This window comes from Carassius auratus, chromosome 3 (assembly GCF_003368295.1).
Source record: "Carassius auratus strain Wakin chromosome 3, ASM336829v1, whole genome shotgun sequence".
NCBI lineage: Eukaryota > Metazoa > Chordata > Actinopteri > Cypriniformes > Cyprinidae > Carassius > Carassius auratus.
The window spans coordinates 9,804,656-9,826,981 of NC_039245.1; the positions used below are offsets into that span (position 1 = coordinate 9,804,656).

Below are 22,326 nucleotides of genomic sequence, written 5' to 3' on the forward strand. Positions count from 1 at the left end.
TAGAAAATAACCAATCATTTTGCTAGTTAAGAGCCTTCTTCTTCGGCTGTGATGGTTTAGAGTCCTTTTAAACTGCGTTTTGTTAGTTCAAACTCGGGGGCATCATAGAAGTCCATTATTTGGAGAGAAATCCTGAAAGGTTTTCTTCAAAAAACATAATTTCTATTACGAATGAAGAAGGAATGACATGAACATCTTGGATGACAAGGAGGTGAGTACATTATCTGTAAATTGTTCTTACTCTTAATTAGATCAACTGTCTTAATTAGATCTCTTAAATGGGAGCTTACAACTAACAATCGTTTAACTGATCCCATCATATGTACAACAGTTCACCAGATGTCAAGAAATCATGATCATAGACATGATTTTGTCACCACAGAATCATTAAAATGGAAGTCCTGATGAAAATCAATATGACTGATGTTTCTTCCTCATCAACAAAACTGTTCCCTAATGTTAGAGCACATACTTGGCCATTTTTGCAAGGTCAAGAATTTTCTTGCCCCATGTCACTCTTGAGCTTTAATGTTGACATGATCAAATCTGTTGCAAACACCAATGCAAGTACTTATTCCACTCATGCCTCACTGTAACCTCCATTTAGGGCCAATTGACTTCCTTGAACAAGTATAAAAGAAACATGCTTTTATGCTTTTTTTTAGAATCGTAGTGTCCATGATGTTCAGACTGAGCAGACTAAACACATTGACACTTTCTCATATTTCTGGCTCTGGTTGCTTTTTGAGTGTCAAAATAAAATAACTCGAATCACTTTGGTATCAAATACTTTCCGCCAAATCATCTTCCTCAAAATACTGAAATGTAGCACAACAGACTAAAAAGTGAAACAACACACAGAATATAAGTGTATAGGATGCTTTTATTATTATTATAATTACAGAAAGAGTCATACGTGAGTTCTTAGGTAGTAGTGTTCACTTCAGTGTAATAGGAACATCTAACAATAAACAATCTGTATGGTTCATTTCTAGGAACCATGCTTTACTGGATATTAAGAAAGGATATAGATAATTGAGGATAATCTTTGGTTAATTGGAATACAATTTTGGCAGTGTTGTGGCTAAAAGTACACACTTCATATTAATATTGCCAACATTTTCTAAGCTACAAATCTTTTTATGCATAATTCAGATTAGACTCATAAAAAGATTTCCTTCATTTCTGTTTCAGCAGAGAGCACTTTTTACTATTGTCTGTTACCAGTGGGCATTTCTTTCCTTAGCAACTGTCTCTAGGAAATGCAAGTGATTCGCATAAAGGTCCAGGGAGGAGTCAACGTCAATCCAGCTCACTTGACCTGCGTCGTCACCTGCTTGCAGTGGAAGCTCACTCACACTATTGCCTAGATGCAAATAATTGATTTAAATACATGGGATAGAACAATCTACTCAGCCAATAACATATCATCCCAAATATTATTGTGTGTTTCATCAATACACTGTTTTTACCTGATTCATCATGGAAATTGACTGCAACTGTCTCCATCCAAGCATTATCTGTATTTCTTGGATCATCTACATAACCTTTATACACCTAAAGGAAGAAAAGAGGCTGTGTTATATAATGCTGCAATGCTTAAGGTGCGGTCACACCTACAGTTGTTTGGTGAAATCCAGTGCCACAGGAATCTGCGTGATCTTTTTTGCGTGAGGGTGAAAACGTTTCACTTTGTGTTAAATTTGGTCAAACAAGTTCACCATGTTGACCAACAGAACATGTTGACATTTATATGCATTATTATATGCGTTATAAAATATATTCCGGTAGATAACAATTCTTTTAAATTATAAGAATAATCTCACAATACTTAATCAAAAAATGCAGCCGTGGTGAGCATTTGAGACTTCTTTCAGAAGCATTTAAATATCGTAATTATTCCCAACTTTTGAAGTGTAAGTGCATGGTCTCACCTGAAGACCTGCTGAGTCGAAAAGCTCAGTGATGCGCTTTTGGGTCTCTTCCCTCTCACTTGGAGATGCTTGCAGAGAGTTCAAAGCCTCTTCTGAGAATTCACGCTGCAATGTCTGAGAAATGCGCTCTCCGGGGTCCACCATTCCCTGAACACACAACAAAAATTTTATAACCATCTTTTTGCATATCAGCAGAATGAATTTTAGACGTGCTCGCCCCACACATAATACACAGCTCACTCAAAATAACCACTTTGGAAATGTAAAACAAGCACCGAGGATCATCCTCACCCCTGGGATGGCCCATTCGCCACAGTCCAACCTCTTAATGGACACAAACTGCAGCACAGGTAGTTGAGAGTTAGTGTGGAGGACAAGCTGTCCTGTAGAGTCCCTTTTCCACCTGTATGAGACCACAGGAAACTTAAATGTGTTTTCAAGAGGGTTTCAAGAATGTGAACCCTGCCTCATTATACACAAAATACCTTGCATGCATGAACTTGTTGAACCGGTCAAATGGGAAAGAGACTACATCTAAAAGGTCCGTTTCCATTTATTACGACACATTTTAGTACCTGGTAACTATTGGATCAGCGGCGTGGTTTGGACCCCACCTTCCCAGTAATCCTCGGCCCTCCAGCCCAGTTCTTCCATGTGGATTACTGAGGATGATTTACAGCGAGTGAAGACAGTGATGAGCAGCAATTCAAGCACTGTATATATCGCAATTATTGAAATATTTTGGATGATCTGGTGTTTTAAAAGTTCGACTTACAGTGGTTTGCCATTCTGGATATGATACGGGCCCTCGTGACTTCTCCTGTCCACAGATCCATCCAAAGAATTGAATTGTGGGGAAAATGCACTAAAGAAAGCATAAATCGATTTTTATACATACGTTTCCCAACATTATCAGGTCAATCATGATCACTGTGTATGTTTAGGATTGTAGTTCAAATTTACACACATAAAATACACACATTATATGATTTGTTTGTTTATTTAATACTCACCCAATCTCTGGGTCAGCCCAAACAGGCTTTTTCAGCACAGTGGGTGCGGTGTAGTTAACAGGGCTATACTGGGGCCAGTCTGTGTCCCAGTCTACTTTGTCATCTGAAACAAGGAAGCGGTGTGTGTCTGAGCCGGGATATACCGGACAACGAGCCTTAACGGGTGCGGCAGGAGACATGTAGACAGACGCTGATGAACAGAGACTGGAAATACGACCTAAGGCGTTCTTCCTGCTGAAAATTGGTTGAAAGAAACTACTATTGATTGAAGCCTGAGGTTTCTATTGCACAAGTCACTGATGTACCATTACGGAGCGTTTCTTTAATTTTAAGACTCACAAGTCAACAATGAGTACCACCAGAGAAAGTACATTATTAAGAGAAGGAGAAGCTGCCGATTCAACCTTGTGTCACAACTACAGAATTGTAATAAATGTAAATTATTACTTTCAATTATTACATACATTATTACATTCATTTACATACCAAAATCCACTTGTGCCAGCAACGTACGGAAGCCCAAAAAGACTAAGCGCCAGATGCACCGATGCAACCCAGTTAATGTTAGGGGAAATTGTTTTCATTCCAAAACTACCGTTTGTATGAAAGCCGTAGCTGCAGTAACCAGGAAGTGAGAGAGCAGCAGCCCAGCCTTGTCGGTGACGCAATCCTCACGATCAGGAGCACTGGCTGCACTGCGTACCTTATTGTGAACAAATCTGCTGTGAGATTGACATGCTGTGTGCTTTGTGTGGTCTACAAACTGAAACGTTTTACATTTGTTTTGGAGTTGTCCTTATTCAACCAGTTCTTGTTTAGATCTCTGCTCGTTAGAGCATATATCATGCCCAGCTTTCAGCTGTTTAGAAAATATTTTATTTTTATTAATTTTTTTCACACTTACGATATGTCATTCCGTGAGGAATATTATTTGATAAATGTGTTACTTTTGTTGGCAAAGTCTAGCATATATCGATGCAAGTATGGTGAATTAAAAACTATTATTTTTAAACAATGCCTAAAATCGAAGTTAAACAATACCTAAAATATATTTATAATCTGATAAACAAGAAAGCTGTTTAGTGTATTTAAGCATTTTCATGGTTTTTTTAATCATTTTTTATCATTTATTTTACGTTCTTTCTTTTTTTTATATAATTTCAGTGTAATTGTATGTCCTTTCATTGTCTTCAGGCCCTGGTGTACATGTGTTTGTTTAAATCCATCAATTAATAAATAATAGTATACAAATGTGTATAAAGAATGCTTAAATGGTTATATTTACCTCTATCAAAACGGGAAATTAATATAAAATATCACAATCCACCACCTTTAAGCAATAATAATTATTATTATTATTATTATGCATACCTTATATGTATGAGTATATTTTATGTAAAACAAATATTATTATTATTATGAATTTATTATTATGTCGCCCGTTTTTGTTCCAGTGGTAAATGTTCAGATGGTGGAAAATATGACGAGTTCGTTGTTTATCTCACACTTTAGCATACTCTCCTTTCCCTTTATGTTTTCCAACCACAAACTGTAAATCACGCTGGAGGGCCTAGTAGCCAAACCCGTGGGTGGCGTCATTCTGCACACCCACTCGAGCACAAATGCGGCTGCTTGCTCTAGCTTTTCACGCGCAGCGCGCGCCCCCGAATGTTTTACAGGGGAAGTGCGCGTTCGCGCTCACGATTCTTTTAGATGCACGCTCGTTCCGCACTCGCATCCACAGGGGGCCTTGACCGACTCCTCTTCGACTGTCAAGAAAGCGCACCGTATAAAGGCAGCCTTTGTATCCGATATACCCGTCTTTGATCAGAAGGCAAACAGGAGGCCCTCTTCCTCCCGAAGACTGCGCGAAGGCGACTGATTTTTGGACAGAAGCGATGGCGGAATCGGGCAGTAGCACGGCTGCGGTGGGAGCCGCGGTCTCGAGTAGCAGCGCCGCCGGTGCTGGAGGAGTCGTCGCGCCCGGGGGAGCCAATGGAGCGGCGGGACCCAAGCCTGGCCTGGAGTCGGTTAAGGGACAATATTTTGATGTTGGCCCCCGATACACCGATCTCCAGTACATCGGGGAGGGGGCCTATGGGATGGTCTGGTAAGCGGAAACGCTTTTTTGTGTATTGGATCGGGGCGAGAATTAATGTTCTGGTAACGTTAAAGTTACTGACCAGCTCTTCGTAGTAAAGAAAAATTATTTTTGATTCTCTGAAAGTCTATGCCATATCATATTCACTCTTTGGAGAGAGGAGATAAGATATACAAGTTTCAAAAGCAACTGAATAATTTTCTCCGTCCCAACAGATTTCCTTCCATATCCTTCCCAGAAACTTAGAGCTAACAATAGATTACGAGTAATGCATTGGATTAAATCCCATTTCTACAGCACTGGCTGTGTTTGAAAGCATGGCGCTCTGCCGACATGAAGAGGTATATATTTTTTTTGGCAACAGATTCTTGCTCGGAGCATTCAGAAGTGCCGTCAGACCGCCAGCGTTCAAACACAGCCAGGGTCTCTCTGCACGCGAAAACGTGATGGAGAACATGAGTTTGGATGTTGAATGTCACTTGTCATTCTTGATGTTAGGACTGTGCTTGTTTTGTTGTTTGTTTGTTTGTTTGTGTGGTGTGTAAGTGCATGTCAGCGCTGTTGGCTCCGCAGCTGACAATCTGACGTCTCGCTCTGAGCTCGTGAAACAGGCGTGGCTACGGTGCGGCCGAATGTGCATGAAGGGGGTTAGCCAACATTTCGCTTTTTTCTAGAAATAAGATCCCATCGTTTTTGAGATGTCAGCTGCTGGTAAGATGTGGTTAAATGATTGTAAAATAGTTAAGTTGCATAATTCAGAGCTGTGCGCGTTGCTCTGTCTTCCATCCTCAAAATTACTGTCAAGTTTTGCTAGAGGATGTAAACAAACCCCCTGTAATAAAACACAATGGCCTTCTATGGATATCTTTGGGTTGGGCAGACATAGACATTTTCTGCATAGTAAGAAGTTATATAAAGAAGCCAATATTAGACTTTTTCCACAAATATAGTGCACTTACAGTACCAAACAATTTAAACACATTAGATGCATGTAAAATTGCCCTTTCCCATCTGAGATTTATAGGAATTAATATTTAACAATTAAAATAAAAAAACAACTTAAATTATTATATTCTTTTGTTTGTTTTTGGTGTTTTGAATTTGTTAATGTGTTAATTTTGGTAAACATTTGTACATTTACATTTAGTCATTTAGCAGATGCTTTTATCCAAAACAATGGAAGCAATCAAATTCAACAAGAGAGCAAAGATGTGCAAGTGCTATAACAAGTCTCAGTTTACTTTAATACTGAATTTATTCAAAAATTTAATACTGAATTTATTTAAAGTATTACTTGACATAATACTTTAAGGGGGGAAAAAAATAAAAATTACAAGAATAAAGTTGTAGCAATACAACCCAGCCGGCATTTCAACGTTGATTCAACGTTGAAACAACGTCAGGTACCATGGTTGAATCAACGTTGAAAAACCTTTCGATTTTGCAAATTGGATCAACGTTGAAATCACGACGTTGATTCACCGTTGAAATCGTGACGTTGATGTACGGTTGAAATCACAACGCTGATTCACTGTTGAACTCCCGACGTTGAATCAACGTTGAAAAACCTTTCGATTTTGCAAATTGGATCAACGTTGAAATCACGACGTGGATTCACCGTTGAAATCGCGACGCTGTTTCACCGTCTTACCTGCATTATGGGTGAATTAGGGTCGTGCTGCAGCCCTGGGATGAAAGCTGAATGAGGTGTTGATTTTGAAAAGTTAATCAGCGTTGATAACACGACGTTGTTTCCCCGTCGTACCTTGCACCGTGTGTAAAGACACCTAGATCCTAGTTGGCATTTAGATCAACAATGTACATGCAAGGCTAAAAATCTAATGACTGGCAGCAATGGCTTTACAAACAACTTCAATAAACTACCACATGCTCAAAATTGTCAAACAGCAGTTAAATTTTGGAAACAGATGAAAATAATCCCACACTTTATTATGCAGAGTATGCATGGAGGTAATGCTAAAAACAGGTAGTAGAACAATCCAAATACAATAATATTTAAAGGTTTTTGTGAAATAATTTGGCACATAAATGCATATTTTTTGCAGCACTTACAAGACAAACCCTTGTACCTTTATGACTGAAACCAGTGGATCTTTTATTTTGGTGGAAACCTACAGTTTGTCAAAAACATGTTTTAGTAATGTGTCTCATTACAAGAGTTGTGTACATTTGTGCAGTGAAAATGTGTTGAACAGTTCGAGAAGGGAACCTTCCACCAGTTGATTTCTAATGGGAACCCCCCCGGACTGTGTCTTCTTTACCGTGGGGAAGCAGAATGAGATTTCTACCGCAAGGCACTCTAAAATGTTAGAACCAGCAGCCTTAGTGTATACAGTGTGGTTGTGCGTCGGGTGATCCTTGAAAGTGTCCCAGCGCTAGGTCCTTTCTGATGCCGTCCCCTCCACTCTCTCCCACTTGTGCACTTTCTGTACCGTCCTGTATAAACATTTACATTTAATCATTTAACAGACGCTTTTATCCAAAGCTACTTACAAATGAGAACAACAGAAGCAGTCAGGTGTACAAGCGAACAACAACAGTATACAAGTGCCATGACAAGTCTCAGTTAGTCTAGTACAGAACGCATAGCCAGGTTTTTTTTTTTTTATATATATATATATAAAAAAGACAAGAAAAGAAGGAAAAGTGCTAGCATTAGTTGGTTAAGTTCTGGTGAAAAAGATGAGTCTTAAGATGTTTCTTGAAAATGAGTAAACACTCAGTTCGGATTGAGATTGGGAGGTGATTCCACCAGCTGGGCACAGTCCAGGAAAAGGTCCGTGAGAGTGATTTTGAACCTCTTTGGGATGGCACCACAAGGCGTCGTTCACTTGCAGAGTGCAAACTTCTGGAGGGCACATAAGATTTAACCAGTGAGTTTAGGTATGTCCACAATGTTTCACAATAACTTTGATATTGTGAAATATATTTAAATGAAGACTGAATGCAAAATAAATCACACAATATTTTCACTTTACAGTTCAGTAACAGTGAGGTTGGAAACAAAGTGGACAACACTATTCATTAAACACTTATTTAATGTATTCAGATGAAAATGTACAATATTAACAAATTATTCACAAGCAGTGTTTTCAGAGCCCCCAGTTACACTGTTTTAATCAGAACACTAACATTACAGTGTAGTAAAACAAGTCAAATCAAATTCAGTACATTTTTATTAAACTAAGCACAACCAAAACCTATCACAAAAGGTCAAAGCATCTCTAGCAGAAGTGACAGTGCAATGTAGCAGAAGAACAATTTCTTACCAATGTTTAAAGAACAAGCTGGATCCTCGATGACTCTACAAGGGGAAAGAAGAAATGGTTTACTGAAAAGTTCTTAAAAAGCAGGATTTCATATTATACCATTTCTTTAAACCACTGGTTCTCAAACTTTTTATACCAAGTACCACTTCAGAAAATATTTGTTATTAAATATTAAGTTGCACCATAATGACCAACATTACATTTCAGCAGCGTAGTAGGCCAAACTATTCAGCTACAGGTCTACAGTTAAAAAAATGAGGCAGTTTTATTCTAATAAGAATATTAATTGTTGTCAGACACTTTACCATGGTAAATACAGTTTGAACATTAACACTACAACTGTGCTTACATACACAGGTAAATGAAAAAAAAAGTTTAAATTAAAATGTAATTTTAAATGTAATTATGTAACAAAAGTTACAAAACTGTACTGTACTTTAACTGTAACATACTTAAATGTGCAAAAAAAAAAAAAACTTACTCAAAGATTAAGTTAAATATATTAACATTAATTAGTTTAATTTAGTGATTCACCTGCATAACAACTAGAGGGGGCCTGACACTTTGAGAACCATGGCTTTAAACAATCCTTTTTTTTTTTCATTTTCATTAATTCATTAAAATTATATTATTTAAATACCGACATTTGCACTTATATGTTGCAGAAAACACTTTGAAACTAATATAAGAATACAAACATATATAACACACCTAATGCATGGGATTCATATCAGGAAAATATGGGAAAATCTCTAAAAGACAGACATTAACACATAACTCACCAGCAACACATTAGGTGAGCATCTAACTTGATCATCTGTGATAAAGCAATGCAAAAATAGACACACGGGTATTTATTTATCTGCAGGTTACATGTCCTTTAAACTACCCATTTGTAAACTCTGGTAATACTTTACTATTTTCAAAAGATAATAAAGATAAAGTTAGCGATTTTCTTACCTCATTTTGACAGGATGTTTTCAGGACCTCGCAGAACACCTGACCCTTCTTGTGTTCACAGTTTTTGTTCTCCATTGACATGTCACGACTCAAATTCGCTCGAAATAAATAAAAAATGTACAGGCAAATATGAAATAATTCGGGACCGACCGAGCAGTCAGTTATAACGAGCAGCAGCTCACAGTTAGCCGCCTCACTCACAGAAAGACGACAATAACGGTCATATTTTTAAATGTAGAAAAGCGCGAACCGATTCATTGTCCAGTTTCCTGAATGACAGCCAGATTAACCAATCACGATAGAAGTAATAAAATAAAACTACCAATGGGAGTTGTTTCAGTGTGATAAAGCAGCGAAATGTATAGTTTTATTGTTGTTAATGATGATAATATTTAACATTTTAGAATAGGTATCATGACTAAAATATTTTTAAATGCTATTAAAATAATAATTAATTTAAATAATTTAATATAAATAATTTAAAAGCTTGTTAACCTTTTTCTACCATTTAGCATTAAACATTTTTAAGTTGTTTCATTAAAACAACTGACCTTATTTCAACCATATTTCAACGTTGAAAGTTGGTCATGTGCTGGATGTTTTTCAACCATTCAGCTTTAAACGTTGAATCAACGTTGTTTCAACGTTGAAACCACAACTGACCTTATTTCAACCATATTTCAACGTTGAAGGTCGGTCATGTGCCGGCTGGGAAAAATCAAGTCAAAATGTTTTGCGAATAATGTAATTTCAAAAATAATCGTTTTTGTATTTCACTATTAAACTGAATTTATAAAACAGAATTTGAAAGCTGAGACTTTTTTATATTAAAAATACCAAAACCACAGAGCTTTTTGCCATTTTTGGGTGACTGGTGCACTACAAATAATGAATGCATTCTAAGACGTGAAATATTGTTTCCAACCATACTGTCACTGAGAGTATATGACACATGGTATGATTTCTGCTAATAATCCCACATATATTCAAATCAGTTGAAAATCTCCAGGTGCTTAATGTTTCAACTTTATTCTTGTCATTTTAACTTAATTTTAAAAATGTTTTGACTTTATTCTCGTGTTGCTATGACTTTATTCTTGTAATTTTGACATTTTTGACAGACATTTGACTAATCTTGTAATGTCATTTTTTTTTTAAGTGGAACTAAAATGCTGTTGTACCCTTTTAAAAAAACATTGCTGTCTTTATTTAAAGAAAAAATCCAACTATTGTTAATATATGCAAAATAATTTTTTAACATTAAAAGTTCATTTAAAGGTTATAGCTAAAACACACACAGCACAGCAGGGATTTCAACAATTGCTAAACATCTCAATAAATATAATACTCATAATAGCCTAAGGTTGACATTCAGAATGTGTCTAAAGTTTAAGCACCTCTGTTCACTTGTTTTAACATTGTTCCCAAAGCTACATGAGTTTAAAATGTGCACAAGCTTGTATGAGTGGATTATTATTATTATTATTTTTAATACTCCCTCCTGTCACCATCTCTTTCCCTGCCGCTTGCAGTTCAGCTAATGATCATGTGAATAAGGTCAAAGTGGCCATTAAGAAGATCAGTCCATTTGAACACCAGACCTACTGCCAGCGCACCCTGAGGGAGATCAAAATCCTCCTGCGGTTCCGTCATGAGAACATCATTGGCATCAATGACATCCTGAGAGCACGTCGCATCGATTGTATGAGGGATGTGTATCCTTAATCATGCACTTCAACAGGCTCACAATGCAGTAGGCTGAGCTGTTGCACATACCATTGTATTTTGAAGATATTGTGTTTATCATCACCGTGTTATGCTTTAGTTCTTTAACTGCATTTCAGCTATATTGTACAGGACCTGATGGAGACCGACCTTTACAAATTGCTGAAGACACAGCGTCTCAGCAATGACCATATCTGCTACTTTCTGTACCAGATCCTGCGAGGGCTGAAATACATTCACTCTGCCAATGTGCTGCACAGAGACTTGAAGCCCTCAAATCTTCTCATCAACACCACCTGTGACCTCAAGGTCAGAAAAGCCTCACAAATTTTCCTGAAGAAAAAAACCCTCAAAATTAGTGTTAAGTGCATTGACAGTAACGCAATACAATAACACCGCAGCTTCAAACAGATAAGCTGACTTTAAAGAGTAGATCTAAAACGAAACCTAATGTGAAATGGAAATCATTTTGTAAGCAATCCATTTCAGTGCAGATATTTTGAGGAACGCATGATTAAATTTAGTAGTGTAGTTCTTGTGCTTTCTTTAATCTTAAAGCAATGATCCTAGTGAAGCTAAATATAGAAATGAGGGACTTTAAAAACTTGCTTGTTGGAAGGTTTGTGGAGATTGGAGAATAATTATCCTTCCTCACCCATAGATCTGTGACTTTGGGCTGGCACGGATAGCCGACCCAGAACATGACCACACCGGTTTCCTCACAGAGTATGTGGCTACTCGCTGGTACCGTGCTCCTGAGATCATGCTCAACTCCAAGGTATGTCTATGTCATTAGCATTTAACTTATTAACTGGATGCATGTTTTGACGTTCTCTGTTTTAATCTTTCAGGGTTACACCAAGTCCATTGATATTTGGTCTGTGGGTTGCATCCTGGCTGAGATGATGTCCAGCAAACCCATCTTCCCTGGGAAGCATTATCTGGACCAGCTCAACCACATATTGGGTAAGAACTAGGGCTGAAACGATAAGTCGACATTATCGACAATGTCGACAATACAAAATCGTCGATTAGTCGTTTGATTTAATTTGGCCTAATTTAGAGCCTGCAATAATGCGGTTTGACCAGTGTGGTGCTGTAGCACAATATTGTAATTCAGCCGTCCTTGATGCAATTCAAGAGAAGAAGAGAAACCGTGCTAAGCACCTGCATCCGAGCCGAACTGAATGGCGTTTTGAATATGAAAATATATAATGCGCGCTTTCCTCTCAATAACGAAATCAACAACAACAAACAACAAAAATATCTCAGCAATGTGAAAGCAGCAGTTAAAAATGCAACTTATTACACCGATGTGGATGTTTGCACGAGCTCAGTAAAGCATTCACCTCACATCTATAGTATTTTATGCAATACCTTAAATCAAGTAGCTTTACGGTATCTTACAGTTAATCTAGCTCAGGACTGTTTTTATTCTCATATCCCAGTAAAGTATTTTAAGAGAGATTACCAGTCAAAAGTTTTTGAATGATAACGTTAAGATTTTTTATGTTTTTTTTAAAGAAGTCTCTTCTGCTCACCAAGCCTGCATTTATTTGATCCAAAATGCAGCAAAGGCAGTAATATTGTGCAACATTTAAAATAACTGTTTTCTATTTGAATATATTTTAAAATGTATTTTTTTCTTCTGATCAAAGCTGAATTTTCTCCAGTCTTCAGTAGGGATGGGTAGTGAAACTAGAGCTGAAGATCTTTGCCCGAACCCGACGGGACCCGTCGGGACCCGACGGGTTCGGTCGGGTTCGGTTTTAATTTATATCATCTTATGCGGGCTCGGTCCGGGCTCGGGCTTGCGCTCCGGTTTGCGAGGTAAACGAGCGGTCATGTGATGTGTTTCGATTAGCGCGAGAAAGATGCAAAAATGAATGCTGAGCAGGTGTAATGGAGGCTTGCCTCTGGTGATTACGTTTTGGTTGCACCAGCAGGAACCAGCAACTAAAGCAAACTCTGAGCGAGGTGTGGAAAAGTTTTGACCATGTCTATAATGAGAATAGCCTAATGAGTGAATAATGACGCACCATCAGTGAGCGCAGGAACGCGCTGAAGACATCTACAGTGGATTAAATCATTTTCCTCCACAAAAACATGTAGACCTAGCCTAATCTCTGTGAGTAAAGGTTTTTCAAATGATAACTAAATATTAATTGAGTCTTAAATGCATAATGTTGACAGAGTGTTTACGCTAATGTTGGCATTATTCTTTTATAAAATAAAGCAAATCCAGCAGAGCCTTTATCTTAATTTCGTTATTGCCAAATACCCATCTTAATTTAAAATTTATCTTAATTTAAATTTTTTTTAATGACTCGTTTTTATTGGTGCGTTGGTCTATTTATAGGTTAAATGAGCCTATGTCTAGAATGCAGAGATGTTACGATGTTACAGAGGACTTATTTTATTTCTTTATTCCAACTTCCAAGTGGTCTAGTCTACGTTAGTTATGAGTAAATTATGTTAAAACATGAATAAATTACTCATTGTTGACAAAAGGCAAAAGAGCTGTGTGCGTGCGCACATTTGAATAATGTCGGGCAGTAAACGGGTTCGGGCTTTAAAAAAGCTGTCAATCAAAATGTACTTGTAGGGCTCGGGCCGAAACCTGTCGGGCTTGGGTCCTGTCGGGCCTTACAGCTCTAAGTGAAACCCGGTATTAAAATGGCCCCGGGGTAAATTATGAAAGACCGTAGTATCAGTAAGATCTGACGGTATGGGTTCTGCTTTCGTTACTGGAGGGGAAAAAATGTATGTGCTATGTATTTTTGCTTAAAGGGGGGGTGAAATGCTCGTTTTCACTCAATATCATGTTAATCTTGAGTACCTATAGAGTAGTACTGCATCCTTCATAACTCCAAAAAGTATTTAGTTTTATTATATTCATAAGAGAAAGATAGTCTGTACCGATTTTTCCCGGAAAAACACGAGTGCCTGGAGGCGGACGTGTGGGCGGAGCTAAAGAATCACGAGCGCCAGTTGCGTTGAGAGCGTTTGCAAGCTGTGACAGCTGTGAAGGCTGAAACTGAACGAGAGCAGAAGCAGCAACGACTCGCTCCGAGCGGGGCTCGAACCCGGGTCTCCGATGGGAGGCGGACGCACTAACAAGGAGGCAGAGATATTTTAAGCAGTTTCACTCACTGCCTGTGGTTCCAACACAATCGTGACCCTTTTTCGTTGGGATTGCATCATCCTTAAGAAATAAACGATACGCAAATCCGTCGTCAAACTGGACTTTGTTTGTAAAACAAGCATTTTAGAAATGCAGGGAACAAACACTTGCACAACTCCGTTGATGCTCTGTAAAAATAAACTCCATCCACTGGTCCCTTAATGCTGTTTTTTTTTGGTAATCTGTGCAGGGTTGTCTTGCCCTGGCAACCAAAAACACACTCCTTTTGTGACATTTCGCGACGCTCTCGCTCTGATCAGTGATTGTCTGTGCTCTGCTATACGGGAGCGCACGCTCTTCCGGCAAACGTGCCCTCAGGACCCATATAAGGAAATTCCGCTCCATCTAACGTCACACAGAGCCATACTCGAAAAAAACTTTACGAAACTTGTGTATTTTTGGAACAGAAATACTCCTTCAAACGTACAACTTAATTTTTGAAACTTTGTCCATGTTTAGCATGGGAATCCAACTCTTTAACAGTGTAAAAAACTCAGTATGCATGAAATAGCATTTCACCCCCCCTTTAATGTTATCTTGCACATTTTATCTCCCCAAACATTTCTAATGTGCGATCATATTAAGACGTTTGTTTGTGAGATCTGCGAGATCGCTAATGCGCGCAGCGGAGGCTGTCTGTCAGTCACACCCCCACAACAAGAACGAGTAAGGGGGCCGTTCACATATCACTTTTTTTTTCGCTTTCAACATTGTTATTTTAAATGCAGGTGTGGGTGCGAAGTGACGCGTTCGAGACGCGCACGCGGTGCGACAAGCTCATTTTTTCCAGGCGCGTCCACACCGCATCGAGTTAAAAACATCTAAACTTTTCAGAATGCCGCAAGCGCACCGCAGGTCGTGTAACTTCCTCACCTTTTCCGTAACAACGTTGAAAGCTCAGCCAAGATGAAGGAACAGCTGATCGCTGTATGTGGATTTTTAAATTAATTTAGCAGCAGTGCTACTGCAAGCAGTCTTTAGTGCTGCAAATCCATTTATCTATTGATAAAATTTCTGCGTCTTCATGGAGAGAGCAGGTCATAGTTGCTTGGCAACGGCAAACTCCTCAGGAGCACAAGTGCCGGAAGGCTTTGGGGGGAAAAAATCAGAAAGCGCCGTGCCTAGAGTTTTCCACGCGTCTTTAGACGTGATATGTGAACGGCCCCTTACAGTACGAAAACTCCTGCTTAATACAAAGAGTGACGATGGCGGAGACAGCAAAACTTTCCAAAGTGTGGTTATATTTCACTATTGTTGATGCAGACAACGCTGGTTGTCATAAGTATAACAAAATGTTTCATGTAAGGGAGGAAACATAAGCAATCTGTCAAAGCATCTTTCAAATGTGCATTATGTGCAGACAGAGAAATGCTAAGTTTTCAACTGCCTAACACAACACAAAGTAACACAACACAAAATAACGCAACACAAGGTACTGATAAGAATACCATTAAAGTACCGGACCATTAAGCAGTATCGGTAAGAGTAGTTATACTGTTAAAACCTTAACGATACCCATCCCTAGTCTTCAGTGTAACATGATCCTTCAGAAATCATTCTAATATACTGATTTGCTGCTCAAATTTTTTTATTATTATCAATATTTAAAACAGTTGAGTACTTTTTTTTTCCTTCTTTTTTTTTCTTTTTTTTTTTTTAAGATGAATATAAAGATCCAGAGATCAGAATTTATCTGAAATAAAAAGCTTTTGTAACATTATACGCAATACCATTCAAAAGTTAATATTATTATTTATTTATTTTATTATTTACTTCTATTTAGCAAGGATGCTAAAGCAAGGATACTTTAGACATTTATAATGTTACAAAAGATTTCTATTTCAGATAAATGCTGATCTTCTGAACTTTCTATTCATCAAAGAAACCTGAAAAAATTATATTCCGCTGTTTTCAACATAATAATAATAATAATAATATTAATAATAGTAAAATGTTTTTGGAGCAGCAAATCAGTATATTAGAATGATTTCTGAAGGATCATGTGACTGGAGTAATGATGCTAAAAATTCAGCCTTGAAATCACAGGAATAAATTACATTTTAAAATATATTCAAATATAAAAAGTTATTTTAAATAGTAACAAATCTTTCAACATTTTACTGTTTTTGCTATACTTTGGATCAAATATATGCAGATGATGCAGATGAGTCTTTAAAAACAATGTTACTGTTCAAAAATGTTTGACTGGTAGTGTATATTGTGAATAAAATTGTGTATCCAAAAATAAAACATAACATCACTTACTTTTATTTTGTTTCTTATCCATATTATATACTTACGAAAGGAGATGTTAGGCAGAATGAGGTGTCATTCAGTTAATTTTCATATAGTAATTAAATGGTAAATAAGAAGGTTTCTGTCATCTCATTTTGTGTGTCAAATATATTTGTGTATAAATGAATTGTATAATAATTGTAATTACGTAATATTATTTCCCAAAGCTGAAGTGATAAGTCTCTTTTATTTATTTGTTATGTATAACAGTATTTTAACTAATTGCAAGAGCTGAATAATCAATCAAATTCTATTGATTAATCAGTGAAATAATCGACCATTAATCATTCTAATAATCATTTGATTTATAGATTATCAAAATAATAGTTTGTTGCAGCCCTAGTAAGAACCAATGCTTAAAGGGGTCATATGATGCAATTTCAAGTTTTCCTTTTCTTTGGAGTGTTACAAGCTGTTCATGCATAGATGAGATCCCTAAAGTTGCAAAGACTAAAATCTCGAACCCAAAGAGATATTTTTTATCAAAGTTAAGACTTTTCCACGCCCTCCTTAAACGGCTCGTTTAAACACGCCCCCACATCTCTGTGTCACTGTGTGAGAAGATTTGCATAACACCGGCCAAATTTTCACGCAAAGATAGAAGTTAGTTGCATTTTATTATATTCTATAGCATTTTATTCCTTGCTGTCCATGACCTATATAGGGCTTCTTTCCCAAAAGCCCAAATAGATCATAGAAACAATGGTTTTCAGTTGAGGACCACCGTGTTGTTGTTATTTGACCCATTTGGTAATGCAAGCACTGTGCTAATTTTGTGATCATTTTCCTGCCCCTCAATCAGGTGTTTTGGGCTCCCCCTCTCAAGATGATCTGAACTGCATCATCAACATGAAGGCCAGGAACTACCTCCAGTCTTTACCCCAGAAACCTAAAGTCCCATGGGGCACTCTGTTAGAAAAGGCAGACAACAAAGGTAAGCACGCACATTAGGATGTTTAGTGAAATGATATGGATGTAAGAGGGGTCTGGCTGTAAGCTGTTTCAAGTACTGAACAAATATGTGTGTCAACAAATGGTCTTTTGATGGTCTGGCTGCATTGTCAAAGTATGTTAAATAAAACATTGCCAGGGAAGAGATCCTTGTATGCTTTTTCTCTGTGACTTATGGCTGTAGTTATGCAAAGTTTGTAGGTTGTATGTTGGTACTAGGGTTAAATTTATCAATTTAACATAGAAGTGGAACTTCTTTATGTATGTCTACCATTGCATTTCAGCTCTGGATTTATTGGACCGCATGTTGACCTTTAACCCCAACAAACGTATAACCGTGGAGGAAGCACTGGCCCACCCCTACCTGGAGCAGTACTATGACCCCTCTGATGAGGTATCTTTCTTTCCCCTCTCCATCTCCATCATTTCTGTCTCACGCCCCTTAAGTCTGTCATCTGTACAATCCCTTATCAGTTAGTTAAGCTTAACAGTATTTTGGCATTGTTTGCAAATTCAGCCGGTGGCTGAGGAGCCTTTCACTTTCAACATGGAGCTGGACGACCTTCCTAAAGAGAAGCTGAAAGAGCTGATCTATGAGGAGACGGCACGCTTCCAGGCCACATACCAGGGCTCCTGAGAGGGACAGGTACAGAAGCACATGTCAAATGTCCAAATCTACAAGTGTGAGATTTTACTGATGTTAATATATGCTTCTTAGGGGTTTAGTGATATTTCAACCGAATCACCGCAGTTAAAGATATATTTCACCCAAAAATTAATTGATGTTCAGTTTATCTTGTATGAATGACTTGCTTTCACAAAATAAGATATTTATAAAAAAAATATTTAAGTTGTCCTTAAATATGTAAATGTTTTAATTTTATTTATGCATGTGCATATTCATATTTAAGTCTTCTGACTTAACTCTATCATTCTATCTATATATCTTTTTATCTATACCTTGTATAATACATTTTAATGTACAAGTACAGATGAGATTTGAAAGCTACTGCTTTCTGTTCTTGGTTGAACTATTTCTTCTTAACTTATTTTACATATTATGAAAACTTTTGTGTGAAAAAATGAATATTTATCTTTATAGTAGTCAGCTTTCTTTGTCTGTTCATTATATTAACATGTAAATAATTATTTCAGAGAATAAATATATAGTTTCAATATGATTTTTTTTTTTTTTTTTTTTTTATGAAAGCAATTCTTTATATTATCCCTAAATTGAGTAAAGCCTTACACTGGTTTTGAAGAATTTCCATGTTTAAACCTTTTGTTGTCCACTAATGGTCATTGATCCTTTTCTTTTATTTTGTTGCAGCCATCACAGAAAACAACCGAGCAGCGTGGAGTCTCCAATAAAGATAACTCCAGACAACCTGCAAAAACATATACATGCATATATACATAAAAAAAAACAAGATAAAAAGTGGGAAAATGTACATGTAAAAACTTCAGCTTTATTTGATCTGTCCATCTCTCTTTCCTGCTGGGAAGCTGTGCGCTAGTTTGGGCTTATATCATCTTATCATAACGTCATTAACTGGGACCGCCAGACTCACTATTCTCATCGCATACCACACACAGCTCCTGCTCTCTGAAACAATTGCATCTTTCACCTTTTCTATCAATACCCTGCTTCTCTCTCCGTTTTTATCCGTCTCTTTCTCTTTATGTCTCTCTCGAGGGTGTCTTTCGACTGGTCTTTTTTCCCCATTCCACAGAGATGGAGAGAGAGGAGGAGGATCTCTATGATGGGCTCTGACTGGTGTGTGTGTGTGTGTGTGTGTATATAAGTAATTTGGAGTTTCATTGGCGTATTGTAAGTTGCAGATCTGTTTGTACACTGTAATTTGAACGTTATGATCAGTTACAAATCGTGTTTTGTAATGTTTTGGGATTTATATTTGAATAGCTTTTAAAATATAAAGTCATTGCTTGTGTTTCTTTTTTTTTTAATCATTCAAAGACAAATGATGTTTCATTTATTTTGTTTTCTATTCTGAGGAAAAATAGGGTTCGCTTTGATTCCTGAGAAATATCTTGAGAAACGGCGAAAGGCAGGAGGAAAGCGTGTGATGGAATAGTATCGTCTGCTGTAAAATATCATGTTCTACTGAACTGAGACTCTTGCCAATGTTCTTGGGGAAATTAAGCCATCAGTATCATCTTTGTTTTGTTTAATCCTGGCTTCTTTTCCCTGTTTCTCCTCCTCTTGCTCGTCTGTTAATTCGATGGAGGCTCTGTGGTGTGCGGACCTCCGTTGTGCATTCTTTTGCATTTTTTGTGACCATCTTTGTGAATAACAATAGTTGTCATTGGTGACTATGTCCATGGCTACTGTTGCCATGATTCCTTTCTGATAAGTCACACACATTTCCCCACATTCTGGCTTTGTTACTTGCAGATGTTGGTCCCTTTCTCTTTTTCTTTCGCGTCATTCTTTTTCTTCACTTGTCTGTGAGTGATTGAGGAATCATAGCCAAGCTTAACACTTTCAGAGCCATAGCACATTTTGTCTCATTCCCTCCCTGTGATGTCAGAACTTTTCAAAGGGCTTTTCCACAGGGCTTGCTGACCTCACTCCTCTCCTGCCTGTGATTGGCTCACCTTGTGTTTTTCTAATTTCGAAAATGGACTTCTTCTGCATGCATTACATCTTAGACGTAACAACCTGCCTTTATTGTATAATGTCGCCATCTTTCAATGGTGTTTCTAAAGAAACCATTGTTGCTTTTGGCCAATCATGGATGAGGAAAGCATGTTCAGGTGGGAAGAGTTTAAATGGCACAGTGTGTAGCTGTTTTGCATAAATACAGGGTGTGATTTGCATGAATTAATAAATCCCCTGTGTACAACTCCATTGAGATGAGTCTCAACTGCAGAGGAATTTCACTCCGCATGTCAATCACATGACATTTCTCAATCAGTGCACCTGCACTTTGCGTCTCATGACCAAATATATATATTTTTGCTTTCAGTTTGATCTATTCCTGTGACATAAGTTCCCTTGTTTTCATTATAAGCTTAAGTCTTTTTTTCTTAATCCTCTACGTGTTAGTGTGAGGTGTAGCAGGCAGTGATGGTTGGTTGGTTGGTCACTCACGTCCCATGTCTGTGTCTGTAACATCTGTCCTTTCCAACCAGAAGCTGCTCTTCTCTGCTTCCTCATGAGGAGGGGAGATCATCCCGCTCTGTGATCTGAGGGAAACCACTCATTATCAAGGAAAGATTATCTATATTAATGTATTGTCAATGGCAATGACATGCTTATTGTGAATGGGACCATGGCGACTGTCAACAGTCTTACAAACACACACACATATATTTAAGGATGTATTTCTCACATATAAATCTGCCCGCATACAGTATATGATTTCTGAAGCCTGCAAAGGAGGCAGATAACAATGTTTTTTTTAATGGCTGTTATTATGATTATTGCTGGTGTTATATTGGTGAGGTCTATTTTTTATTTTAAAAACTGAAAAGGGATTTAAAAAATTTTGTCCTTTTTGTTTTTAAAGTATGTTTTGCATTTCTTTCATTTTGTTCGCTTTGGGTGTGAAAAATAATTGGCTGTTCACTGTTTCTGAAGTCTATTTTTTCCCTAAATCTTATAAGGAATTATTTTAAAAGATGATTAAACAGTATGGGTCGATTGTCAAGAAAAATGAGCTATGGACGGTTATAGTCTATGTATATGCTTATGGGTATAATAAATAAAACAATTAACAAAAACAGAATTATATACATATATTAAATAAAATTCCTGATATTGTAAGTCTTTGACTTGTGTGTGGGCTTTTTATCTTTTTTTTTTTTTTTTTAAATAAAGAAATGTTTTATTCTATTTGACTGTTTTTTTTACAAAAAAGGGAAATAAGAAATAAACTCTTATTTTTCAGCAAACAAATTAAATACATGTACACCAATTCTTTATTTTAAATAATCATATAACCATGCCATTTACCATCAACAATCATAAGCCATATATATATTGACAGTGAGACTAAATGACATATTGCAAGTTTTTCATTTTCAAATGATCTTTTTTTTATATTCTTATTATCTTTGAATAAAATGCATTAGAAGTATTTTAGATTTTGTTTTGTTTAAAACCTAATTGAGCACATGATGCATTTAAATAAACTGTGCTTGTGCACATATGATAAAAGTATAATTAGATTTTTATATGGCGCTTTGTTTAATTGCTACTCAAAGACAAATCATTATCTTGTCTCTTAATTAAAAGTAAAGCATTATTAATTATTTTATGGCTAATGAATGGACAAATATTTTCCTCCTAATTCCACTCCTTGCTTTCTGAGAACTCCATTACCTTTTTTTCCTCTTCTCTTAAATCAGCCAAGGTGCCTGTCCAGTTGGACGACTCGTTTGCTTCGCCAACATGTTTCAGCATGGGTTGAGAATTCCGCTGTGAGGCATTCTGCTCTGGAAGACAGATCGAGCTCTTTAGGTTGTGGGTGTGGGTGCAGACTTGTTTAAACACAAAACTGAAGTGACTGAAATGAGATCTAATACACTGATTCACTACGATTCATGTTAGATGAAACTGAGGTCTATCAATGCTTTTGATGGAAATAGTTGGCCGAGACTGCACAAATTAAGTAGGGATTATTAGCCTCGCTTCCCATCTCTCTCTGCTACCCTTTGTTTGTTCATTAATGGTCTCTCGGCAATTCTATACAAAACCAGAACAATAGAAAACAAAAATGTTCTGCTGACAGGCAAGAACTATCAGTGTGTACATTTGTTGTGTGCGCATTACTGTGGGTTTGCATTTATTCCACCGTAAGCCTTTGTTAAGCACTGAAATGTGTGAAAACATGAATACTGGCCAAAC

At 37.1% G+C, this 22,326-nt stretch overlaps 2 protein-coding genes across 2 annotated transcripts; one reads left to right on the top strand and one right to left on the bottom strand.

The window, feature by feature from the left end:
* Nucleotides 1–865: 865 nt before the first annotated feature.
* On the bottom strand, nucleotides 866–3,613 carry LOC113047435 (ADP-ribose pyrophosphatase, mitochondrial). Its single transcript, XM_026208804.1, has 8 exons — nucleotides 3,434–3,613; nucleotides 2,948–3,181; nucleotides 2,710–2,799; nucleotides 2,510–2,596; nucleotides 2,226–2,337; nucleotides 1,935–2,081; nucleotides 1,473–1,557; nucleotides 866–1,366 (listed from the first exon to the last, which is right to left on the bottom strand). The coding sequence occupies exons 1-8, from the start codon at nucleotides 3,529–3,531 to the stop codon at nucleotides 1,221–1,223; spliced, it is 999 nt and encodes a 332-aa protein (XP_026064589.1). The 5' UTR covers nucleotides 3,532–3,613; the 3' UTR covers nucleotides 866–1,220.
* Nucleotides 3,614–4,618: 1,005 nt separating this feature from the next.
* Nucleotides 4,619–21,243, top strand: LOC113047409 (mitogen-activated protein kinase 1-like). Its single transcript, XM_026208760.1, has 9 exons — nucleotides 4,619–5,057; nucleotides 10,831–11,013; nucleotides 11,143–11,332; nucleotides 11,685–11,801; nucleotides 11,875–11,989; nucleotides 17,305–17,436; nucleotides 17,738–17,847; nucleotides 17,971–18,099; nucleotides 18,784–21,243. Exons 1-8 carry the CDS (start codon nucleotides 4,846–4,848, stop codon nucleotides 18,088–18,090), a joined length of 1,179 nt encoding a protein of 392 aa, XP_026064545.1. The 5' UTR covers nucleotides 4,619–4,845; the 3' UTR covers nucleotides 18,091–18,099; nucleotides 18,784–21,243.
* Nucleotides 21,244–22,326: the final 1,083 nt, after the last annotated feature.

Coding starts and splice junctions, on each gene's coding strand:
- LOC113047435 (XM_026208804.1), bottom strand. CDS start 3,531: ATGAAAACAATTTCCCCTAACATTAACTGGGTTGCATCGGTGCATCTG. Junction 3,182..3,433: donor GCTGGCACAAGTGGATTTTG/GTATGTAAATGA, acceptor ACCAATTTTCAG/CAGGAAGAACGCCTTAGGTC. Junction 2,597..2,709: donor ATCCAGAATGGCAAACCACT/GTAAGTCGAACT, acceptor AATCATCCTCAG/TAATCCACATGGAAGAACTG.
- LOC113047409 (XM_026208760.1), top strand. CDS start 4,846: ATGGCGGAATCGGGCAGTAGCACGGCTGCGGTGGGAGCCGCGGTCTCG. Junction 5,058..10,830: donor GGGGCCTATGGGATGGTCTG/GTAAGCGGAAAC, acceptor TGCCGCTTGCAG/TTCAGCTAATGATCATGTGA. Junction 11,990..17,304: donor CCAGCTCAACCACATATTGG/GTAAGAACTAGG, acceptor CCCCTCAATCAG/GTGTTTTGGGCTCCCCCTCT.